The sequence below is a fragment of the Haliaeetus albicilla genome, chromosome W (assembly GCF_947461875.1).
Source record: "Haliaeetus albicilla chromosome W, bHalAlb1.1, whole genome shotgun sequence".
NCBI lineage: Eukaryota > Metazoa > Chordata > Aves > Accipitriformes > Accipitridae > Haliaeetus > Haliaeetus albicilla.
In genome coordinates, this window is record NC_091515.1 from 35,270,419 (window position 1) to 35,280,411 (window position 9,993).

General features: G+C 62.5%; 2 protein-coding genes across 3 annotated transcripts; both read right to left on the reverse strand.

The window, feature by feature from the left end:
* Positions 1–395: 395 nt before the first annotated feature.
* On the reverse strand, positions 396–2,323 carry CCDC97 (coiled-coil domain containing 97). Its single transcript, XM_069775123.1, is given in 5 exon segments — positions 396–546; positions 629–803; positions 840–1,031; positions 1,822–1,872; positions 2,119–2,323. Coding segments are annotated over 5 exon segments (774 nt in total).
* Positions 2,324–3,596: 1,273 nt separating this feature from the next.
* HNRNPUL1 (heterogeneous nuclear ribonucleoprotein U like 1) lies at positions 3,597–9,948 on the reverse strand. 2 transcript variants are annotated; one of them, XM_069775053.1, is made up of 16 exons: positions 9,387–9,948; positions 8,464–8,568; positions 8,209–8,343; positions 7,713–8,118; positions 7,555–7,628; positions 7,326–7,465; positions 7,153–7,252; positions 6,935–7,047; positions 6,586–6,852; positions 6,377–6,499; positions 6,174–6,302; positions 5,554–5,722; positions 5,078–5,380; positions 4,793–4,992; positions 4,546–4,680; positions 3,597–3,752 (listed from the first exon to the last, which is right to left on the reverse strand). In XM_069775053.1, the coding sequence occupies exons 1-16, from the start codon at positions 9,916–9,918 to the stop codon at positions 3,639–3,641; spliced, it is 3,045 nt and encodes a 1,014-aa protein (XP_069631154.1). In that variant the 5' UTR covers positions 9,919–9,948; the 3' UTR covers positions 3,597–3,638. The 2 variants fall into 2 exon arrangements, with proteins under 2 accessions (XP_069631154.1, XP_069631155.1); XM_069775054.1 differs by lacking the exon at positions 8,464–8,568 and having other exon boundaries at positions 9,387–9,723.
* Between the last annotated feature and the right edge of the window lie 45 nt (positions 9,949–9,993).

Genomic DNA, 9,993 nt, shown 5'->3' on the forward strand with positions numbered 1-9,993 from the left:
CCCAGGGCTGAGGGGGCACACAAGGGGAGATGTGGTGCCTTGTGGACCCAGGTGTCTGGGGCTGGCAGCCACCCATGGGGACCCATAGCGACTCATCCCCGGGGTGTGGGGCTGCGGTTGAAGCTGTGTGTGTGTGGGGGGTCCAGACGCCTGGGGACCCCCTTGCTGCCTCCCCAGGCCTGTGAGCCACAGTCACACGTGTGGGGGAGGTCAGGAGGAGCTGCAAAACCACAGGGAAGTGTGTGTATGGGGTGAGCCCCCTGCCCCCCCCCATGGCGATGACAAATGCAGGGTGAGGTCACACCCGCCCCCGGGGCTTCCCTGCAGAAAACATCCTGTCTGTGCCCCTGCCATGTCCTGTGTCCCCCCTCTACTGCTGCCCCACACCACCAGCCTCAGGGCGGAGGGTGTTGGGGGTTGGTTTGCAGGGGGGGGCACTGCTCAAGCTGGGGGGCATTGCTGAGTTCTTCCTCGGCAAAGTATCACTCCTTGGAGTTCTGCGAGATGATATCCAGGTTGCCCAGGTCGGGGTTCTCATCCACCTGGCTATGGGGGGGGGGGGCTCAGCGGCAGGACCCAGGCATCTGGGCTGCCCCCTTCCCCCTGCCAAACCCCACGGGGGTGTCACCTGTAGTCAAAGTCCCCATCCAGGAAGCACTGGTACATGCGGCTAGTGAATTCCTCCCGCAGCATCGCCCGTTCAGCCACATCGGGCACCCAGGGGTCCGGTGAGAACTCCCCCTTCCTCATCGCGGGGGGGGGCAGCAGAGAGGTGTTACCCACCCCGGCTCGGCTGACCTCTGCTGTTGCCATCCGCAGGCGCTGCCGGCGCAGGCATCACTGCATGGCTGCTGCCTCCACCGAGCGCAGCAGCAACCCCATCAGCGATTGGGGGCCTGGGGTGGTCCCCAAGGGGTGGGGGGTGACCGAGGGGTCCCCCAGGAGGGGTTCGGCACCCCAATAGTGCCCGATATAGTGCTGGTAGAGCAGAGGTGCCCGTGCTTGCATCTCCTCGCTGAAGTACTCCCTGCCTGTGAGAGGGGGAGAGAATGGGATCAAAATGGGGGGGGAACCCTGAAACCCCAGGAGAAATGGGGGACCCCCACACAAAGGAGAATGGGGAGGAGGGCACCAAAGACCAAGGGGAAATAGGGGACAGTCTCAAAACGCCATGCAAAATGGGGGAGACCCCAAACCCAAAGGGGAATGGGAACCCCAAAAACCCATGGGGGAAAGGGGGAGGATGACCCTAAGCCCCAGGGGTAATAATAACAGGATCCTGAAACACCAGGGGGACCCCCAAAGCCCAAGGGGAAATAGGGGGACGTTGAAACTCCAGGGAAAATGGGGGGGGACCCCAAAAACCCATGGGGAAAAGGGGGCCCCAAAACCCTAAGGGGAATGGGGGTGTGTGTGCTCTAAACCCAAAAAGAAATGGGGGACCCTAACCCCAAAGAGGACTGGGGGGGGGGAAATCCTGAAACACTAGGGGAAACGGGGGACCCCAAACCCAAAGAGGAATGGGCGGGGGGGGGGGGGGGGCCTCAAAACCCAAAATGAAATGGAAGACCCCAAAATCCAAGGGAAGATGGGGGGGGGCAAAGCTGAGGGAGGAGTTAGGGGAACCCCAAAGGGAACCTGGGGACACTCCCCCCCCTGCCCCCCCTCCCAAGCCCTCAAGGAGCATGTGGGGATCTGAGGGAATTCCTGGGGGGAGTTTCAGGACCCGACAGGACCCCCCCCCCCAGGCATGTCGGGTATCCCATAAGGATGTTAGGGACACCACCCCCCCCGCCGGGGGACACCAGGGACCCCGCAGACCTTGGATGAGCTGTCGCAGAGCAGCGTAGCAGCAGTTGCAGAGGTGGGTTCAGGCGGAGGGGGCACCAGGGGGCCAATTTCGGGGTGCCGGCACTCAGCCCCAGCCCCCCAGGGAAGCCTTCGAGGAAAAGGGGGTCCTCATCCACCATGAGGTCCCCCGTCGGGGACTGGGGGGGGTCCTGCTTTGTCATGCTGGGGTCCCACTGAGGGGACACAGGGTCCTGTGAGGGGGAACGTGGGGTCCTTTTTCAACATTTTGGGGTCCTGCTTTGATATTTTGGGGTCCCACTTCCTCACTTTGGGGTCCAATGTCACAGAGAAGTCTCTTTGGGGACACGGGGTCCCGCTTCAACATTTTGGGGTCCCGTTCTGCTGGGGGGTCCTGCTCCGGGGACAAAGGGCCCCCCTCGGTTGCTGCGGGGTCCAGCTCCTGCTCAGTGACACTGGGGACCCCCTCGGTTTTGGGGTCCCACCCTGCCACAGGTTCCAGCTTCACCGCCATGGGGGGGGCTGGGTTTTGGGGTGCACCTCGGCTGCTGGCAGGCACTTCCTGGGGACAAGGGGGCACTGTTAGCACCCGCCCTGGGGACTGGGGGGGGACCCCAAGGGGCTGGGGTGTCCTAAAGCCTGAGAGGAGGCTCGGGGGGAGACACCCCAAATCCTGCAGGGAAGGGGAGGGGACACCTCAGGGGGCCCCAAAGGCCTCACAGAATGAGGGGGGGTCCCCACAGGTCTCTCAGGAAAGGGGGGGACCCCAAAAGCCTCAGGGAAGGGGGACACACCTTAGGGGACCCCAAAAGCCTCACGGACTGAAGGGGGGACCCCCAGAAGACACCAGATCCCTCAGCAAAGCGGGGGAACGACCCCCGGGGGGACCCCAAATCCCTCAGGGAAGGGGGGACACCCCCCCTCATAAATCCCCAGATCCTTCAGGTAAGCCGGGAAAACGCCGCAGGAAGCCCCGAGAACCAGGACCCACAGAGCCGGAAGGCTCCCGCAGGCCTTGGGAGGGGGGTGGGAATCGCGGGGGGGGTCCCCCCGGGGCCCCCCTAAACTTCATCAAACTTTCCCTCCTCCCCCGACGCAACCCGGCCCCGTTTGAATGCGACACCGCCTCCATCCCGCCCGTGCGTCACTTCCCGGCGCGGGACACACGACGCACCCACTTCCTCCCCCCCCCCCCCAAACCCCGCACCGAAAGTTCCGGGACGCTTCGGTTCCTCCCTGGCCTGCGACAGGGGTCAAAGGTCAGGGGTCGAAAGCCAAAAAAGCCCCGAATTCACCCCAAAACGGCAGGGGATGAGAAAGGCGAGACGGGGACTTTTTTTTTTATTTTTTTTTTTTTTTTTTTTTACTCTTTTCTTTCCCTTCCTCCCCAGAGGGGAGGGTAGTAAAAACCAGAGGCCAAACCCCCTCCCAAAAAACCTGCAAAATGGGGAGGAAAAAAGCAAAATTCCTGTAAAACAGGCCCCTGGGAAGGGAGAGGGGGGCTAGAAGGTCCCCATGAGGATGGTACAGAGGCAGGAAAAATGGGGGAAAACAGGTGAAAATGAGGGGAATCAAAAATAAGGAAAATAGGCCCAAATGTGGGGAAAACAGCCCAAAAAGGGAAATGTGGCCCAAAAAAGAGGTTGAGGGGGTGAGGCTCCAACCACCCAAGTCTCTTTTGAGGTTAAAAATAATTTTTTTCTTTTTTAAACAGACAGCAAGAGAGAAAAAAAAATAAAACCACAAAATCCTGCAACGTTTTGGGGAGGGGAGACACACACGGGGGGGGGGGGGGGGGGGGGTGGTGTGTTGAAGGGGGATGGGGGGGGTCACTGGGCACTGGCCCCCCCCTGGGAGCTGCCATAGCCACCGTAGTCGTAGGTGCCGTAGTAGGGGGACCAGGGACCCTGGTGCTGGTAGTACTGGCTCCACTGCTGGGCATACTGGGAGGAGGGGAAAGGGGGGGTGTGAGCACCCCACATCCCCCCCCCCCAAAAAGGGGGGTTACCCCAAAACCCTGTCACTGAGAAAAGGGGGGGTTCTGCCCCAAAATCCCATCCCTGTCACCTTAAAAAAAGGGGGTTTCCCCATCCTTAATCTCAGCCTTCAGAAAATGAGCATTTCCACCCCAAAAAAACCCACTGGCACCCTCCCCAAAAAGTTTTTTTTTCCACCCCAAAATCCCATCCTTGCCTTCCCAGAAAGGGAGGGGGGGGGTTCCCTCCCCAAAAGAGGTTATCACACCAAAATCCCTTCTTCGTCCTCCCAAGGTGTTTTTTTTTTTTGTTTTACCCCCAAATCCCATCCCCTTCCTCCCCAAAACCCCATCTCCATCCTCCCAATAAGGGGTTTTCCTCCCAAAATTTCATCCCCTTCCCCCCCAAAATTGGCCTTTTCCTCCGCAAAACCCCATCCTCTTCCTCCCCAAATTAGCATTTTCCTCACACAACCCAATCCATATCCTCCCCAAAATGGAGTTTCTACCCCCAAACCCCATCCCTGTCCTCCCAAAAAGGGTATATCACCCCAAAATCCCACCCCCTCCTCCCCCAAAAGGCATGTTTTACCCCAAAATCCCACCCCCACCCTCCCCAAAACCAAATTTCACCCCAACCCCCCACCCCCAAAACCACCATTCCCCTCCCCAAAACATTGGGTTTTTTTTCCCCTCCCCAAGTGCCCCCCCAACCAGACAAGGGGTGTCCCCCCCAAAAAGAGGGGTGTCATCCCCCCCACCTGCTGGTACTGCCCGTAGCTCTGCCCATAGTTCTGCCCAGTGGGTGGGGGGGGCTGGGGGTAGCTCTGCCCGTAGCCACCGTAGCTGCCGTAGCCATAACTGGGGGGGTTGTAGCCACCCTGGCCATAGCTGCCCTGGGGGGGGGGGTGTGGGGGTGGGGACGGGGACAGGGACAGACAGTTAGAACCGGGGTGAGGGTGCTGGAGGGGCACCCAAAAGGTTTAGGGGGATGCAGGAGGGGGGTACCTGCTGCCCTTGGCTGTAGCTGGGGGGGGCCACACCGGCCAGGGGGGTACTACCGCTCGCCTTGTAGCCAGTCGTGCCACAAGCCGGGCCATAGCCTCCAGCGGGTTGCGCATTACGGTTGTAACCGCCCCGGTTGTTGGCAGCAGAGTCCCGGTTGCTGCTGCCCCAGCGGTTGGAGGTGTAACCACTGCGGTTGAATCCTACAGAAATGGGGGGGGAAGCAGGAGGCGGGGGGCACCCAAAAGGGGGTGTGGGGGGTGGGATTTTGGAAGGGGGGGTCCCTACCTGTGCCGGTGCTGCTGTTGCCTCCACTACTGCCACGGAAGCCGCCTCCACGGTTCTGGAAACTGCCCCGCGTGGTGGTCACCATGTTCCCCCCACGACCATCGAAACGTTGGAAACCACCGCCGCGACTGCGGAAAGCATGGGGGCGTCCGCCACCTCCATCAAAACGTTTTTCGGGGGGAGGTCCGGCGTTCCTGCCCTCCTCATTGTACTGCCGGACCAACACCTCCGCCTCCTCCTGCTGTAGCTCCACATACAGCACCGTGTCCAGGAATTCGCCCGCCTCCGGTAGTGTGAAATTGGCTAAAACGGGTGAAAAAACTAAAAAAAAAAAAAAAAACCAAACAAAAAAAACAACCCAAAACCCCCAAACAAACAAATAAAAACCCCCAAAAAACCAAACCCCCCAAAAAAACCCCAACAAAAAAAAAAAACCAGCCCCCCCCCCCAAATCCCTCCCACGCCGAGGGTCCCACCTTTCATCTCCAGCACAGCGTGATCCGGCACGTCTTTCCCCTCCTCGTCGGTCCGTTTGATGGTGCGGTCCCTCAGGTCCTGGTCGGTGGGACAGATGACGATGGCCTTACGCTGGAAACCCTCGAATGGACGCATTTTTCGACGCTGGGCTGAGCCGTAGACATTGGTCTGCCGGCGGGAACGGGCAGGAAACGGTTATCAGTGCCGGTTCAGGAGGTTTTGGGGGTGGTTTTTTTCCCCTCCCTCCCCCAAAACACCCAGAGGTGCTTCACCCTAAACCAGAGGGAGCAGGGAAAGAAACACCCGTTTTAGACAATTCCCTCGTCCCGCATGGCACAGCGCCATTTTGGGGAGAAAAGCAGCTTTCGTCTTCTAAATAGACGTTTTCAGCGGGAAATAAAGCGGGGACGGGGAAGGGAGAGCGTACGGCAAGAGGTTGTGACACTTTTCGGGGACACGGGGTGTCACCCATGGGTTTGGCTCAGTCTCCTGGTGAGGGGGATGCGACACTGAGGGGTGTGGGACGGCGAGGGACGTCCCATGCCGGGGATGCCGAGGAATGTGGGGACAGGGACACTGAGGAACGTCCCACCCCGGGGGGACGTCCCAGTCATCCTACCTGGTCGAGGATGTAATTGCGTTTCTTGCGGGCGGCGATCTGGATGAGGCGGTTGAGGCACTGCGTCGCTTGCTGGATGAGGATGTCCCAGCGTCCTGCGTAATTGCGCTGGCGCCGGAGACCCATCACCTGGGGAGGAGGGGACGGTGACGCTGGTTGGGGGCCCAACAGGCACAGCAGAGGGGACGCAGGTGACACCTTACCCTCATTTTATCCATGATGGCGTTGGTTCCCAGGATGTTGTACTTCTTGGAGGGATTGGCAGCCGCGTGCTTGACAGCCCACGTTGTCTTCCCCGCGGCGGGCAAGCCCACCATCATCAGGATCTGGGTGGAATGAGGTGTTGGCGTCACAGCTGGGCCCTGCACCGTCATCTCTCTCCCCCCCCAACCTCATCCTGGCAGCTCCGCACCTCGCATTCGGCTTTGCTCTTGGGACCGAGGGTGCCACGGACGCGCTCAGCCATGGGCAGGTGTTGGATGAAGGTGAAACCGGGTGGGACAGAGAAATAGGTGTCTTCTCTCTGCCCGAAGTTGAACTCGATGGCACAGTTCTTCACCAAGACATGGGGGAAGAGGGCCCGGCCGCCCAGCAGCTCCTTCTGCACCCGATAAGCCACTCCCAACCATTTGCCATTCTTCATGAAGGACATCTCCACCTCTTCCCCGCACTCAAAGTCCTGCGGCGGGGATGGCAGTGAGACCCTGAGGTGGGGGGGCTGGGCACACCGGTGGGACACAGGGGACAGCAAGGGGACTCACCACCAAGCAGGTGATGACGTCGTTTTCAGCGAAGGTTTCCCCGTAGTTTTCAAATTTGCAGTTGGTCGACTTCTTGCCGGTGCCGCCGTAGCCGTAGGAGAAAGGTTCCTCGCCTGGGTGGGGGGGTGGAACGGCCAGGCCACACTCAGGCTGGGGGGAGAGCCTCCCACCACCGCAGCCCCCAAAACCCTGGCAGGGGTGGTCACCCACACCCTTACCCAGCTGGGTGCTACAGGAATCCAGCGACCAGCCCACCCGCACCACATGGGGGTCTGGCTCGGTAGAAGGCAGGTGCTTGACGGAGATCTCCTCGTTAACCTGGGAAGAGAGAAGGGGTTGGGGACGGCATCGCTGGTGCCGGGACACCTTGGCGGGACCCGACGTCGCTCACCTTCATCTCATAGCAGACACGGCCCTGGTGCGCGCCGTAGGTGGCACGGGCGCCTGACCAGAGGTAGGCGAAGCCCTCGATAGTGAGGGGGTAGCCGCTGTACCGGTCCCGGGCGACTTTGAAGTGCAGGTCGCAGTTGTCTGGAGATGGGGGGTGGAAGCCGGGCGTCAGGCTCCTCAACTGGGGAGGGTTTCTCCCACCACCCCCACGCCACTTTTGGGGCACTCACAAGTATCGATGGCCACCAGCATGTCGTCGAAATCCTCCTCCTCATCCTCGGCGGGTGGCTGCGGTGAGCGGCCCCTGGAGCGGAAACAGGGAGGGCTCAGCACGGCGGAGGGGCGAATGCACCAAATTTCAGGACGCCGGATTTCAGGGAGCGCTCACCTCTTGTCCTCACGGTGCTCGTAATAACCCCGGCCCCGCTGCTCCTCGTACGGCCGTTTGCGGTGCTGCAGCAGCCGGGGCTGCGAGGGGTCCGGCATGCTGTAGCCACCCGGGGGAGCGTCGTAGGTGGGGGGGACAGGGGTGCTGTAGGCAGCAGGGGGAGCACTGTAGGCAGGGGGGGTACTGTAGGCAGGGGGGGGAGTGCTGTAACCCGGGGCCGGGGCGCTGTAGCCGGCTGGTGGCGCGCTGTAGCCGGTCGGCGGCATGCCGTAACCGGCCGGGGGTGCATTGTAGGTGGGGGGTGGGGGGATGTTGTAGGGGGGAGCGGGTGTGCTGTAGTTGGGAGGGGGAACGTTGTAGGCAGGAGTGGGAGGTTCTTCTGGCTTCGTTTCCGGCAGCTTTATCTCTGTGGGAGGAACAGCGAGCGGCGTGGAAACAGCGGGAGTCAGGCCAGCACAGCTGCGGTGCTGCCGGCGGGCCCCCCCCCGACCCTTACCTTGGTGCAGGACCGGGTGTTCTTGGTCCAACGCTCTCCTCTCGTAGCTAGGCTCTGCATCTGGCCTGAGGCCGCCATGCTCGTACGGCTGGTAGCCCTGGGGCTTGCTCGTGTGGCTGTTGTTGTCGATGCCATCTTCAAAGTGGGGGGGGGGAAAGCGGGAAATAAGTCAGGCGTTACCAGGTTATTCGGAGGACAGACGGGGCGGGAGGGGGACTCAGCGGGCATCAGCGGCCCCACGGGGATGACCAGAACCAGTGCGGGACGAGGGATCCGGCGTCCCGCTCGTGGGGTCACCCCAAATTTGCCGAGGGGATCCCCAGCATGCGGCGACCAGCGAGTCCGCGCCCCGACGGGCACCTGCGGCAGAAGGGTTTGGTTTTTAACTTGAAGCACCCGGCAAGAGCAGCGCGAGGGGAAATGGCCGCCAGCACAGGAACGGCGGCGACGACGACGGAGAGCTGCTCCCTGGGGTGGGCACGCTGGCCCCCCGCTGGCTCCTTACCCCCCTGACCCATGGCTGTGGCAGCAAAGCCTCCCCTCGAGCTCCTGGCACCGCTTTAGGGGCAACAGCCCACTCAGGGGGAGATGAACCCCACCTAGGGTCACCCCCAGATCAGAACTGGCCGGGGTGGGGGGGGGACAACGATGCTGGGATGTGGCCCGGCCCCACATTGATGGGGGGGGCCTGCTTGGCCCCAGCAGCTCTCAGGGAAGTGAAGCCGCTGTCAGGGGTGCCCAGAGCATGGGGGGAGGCAACTGGGGACCCTGGAGGGACCCAAAACCCAGAGAGCAGGGGGGCAGGCCCCTGTGAGAGGAGGGGAGAAGGTGGGGGGGAACTGGGGGGACAGACCCCCTCAGGGAGGTGGAAGTAGAGGGACCCCACCTGAGAGAAGTGGGAGGGGGACGAGGTAACCGGGCCCCTGAGGGAATGTGGGGCTCAGGCCCTTGAGGAATGGAGGATCCCTCAGGGAAGGGGGGGATGGAAGAGACCAAACCCCTGAGGGAAAGGAGGGACCGGCGTCAGGGAAAAGTGCACAGTGCCCCTCAGGGAAGGGGGGACCGGGCCCCTGGAGGAGGGGGCGATCCGAGCCCCGCCGGGGGCCACCGGAGAGGGAGCAGGGAGGGGGCCCGACCCGTCCCTCAGCGCGGGGCCCCGGGCACCCCGCGGCCCTTACAGTGTCCGTCGGGGGCCGAGTCCCCGCCGGCCGCACCAGGCCCCCGCCGGGCATCCTCCGCCTCCAGAGCCGCCTGCAACCGTTCGGCCAGCTCGGCCTTGAGGCCGCGGGTGTCCAGGCCGCGGCGGCCCAGCTCCTCCTTCAGCTCGCTGACCCGCAACCGCCGCACGTCCATGACCCCGTCGCTCAACGCCGCCGCGGCCCGGCCATCGAAGCACCACCGATGGGCCCGGCTCAAAATGGCCGCCATCGCCCTCCTCCCCTCCCCGGCCCGCGCTGCTCTGCAAGATGCGCCGCCATTGGCCCGCCGCCGTCCCGCCGCTTGTAACGCGCCTCTCCATTGGGCAGAACGCTGTCCCCGCCCCCTCCGCGCCGGCCCCGCCTCTCTCGCCCAGCTCCCGCTCAGTCCCGCTTTGCAAAGCGGGCGCTCATTGGGCGAGAGTGGGAGTTGCGATGTAACACGACTTTTCATTGGCTGGAAGGGCGTTTTTCTCCTCCCCCTGCGCCGCTGGGGCCAGCCCCCAGGAGCCATCTTGATTGACACCGGGAGAGGGCGGGCGCACGCGGCCTTCTGGCCCTGCGCCCTGCCTGCACTCCCATTGGCTGG

What these genes read in the sequence shown, in the direction of transcription:
- HNRNPUL1 (XM_069775053.1), bottom strand. Translation starts at nt 9,918, where the DNA reads ATGGCTCCTGGGGGCTGGCCCCAGCGGCGCAGGGGGAGGAGAAAAACG. An exon ending in CTCGGCCCCCGACGGACACT is followed by an intron (nt 8,569 to 9,386) that starts GTAAGGGCCGCG and finishes CTTCTGCCGCAG; the next exon opens with GTGCCCGTCGGGGCGCGGAC. An exon ending in TTCCTGTAGCACCCAGCTGG is followed by an intron (nt 7,048 to 7,152) that starts GTAAGGGTGTGG and finishes CCCCCCACCCAG; the next exon opens with GCGAGGAACCTTTCTCCTAC.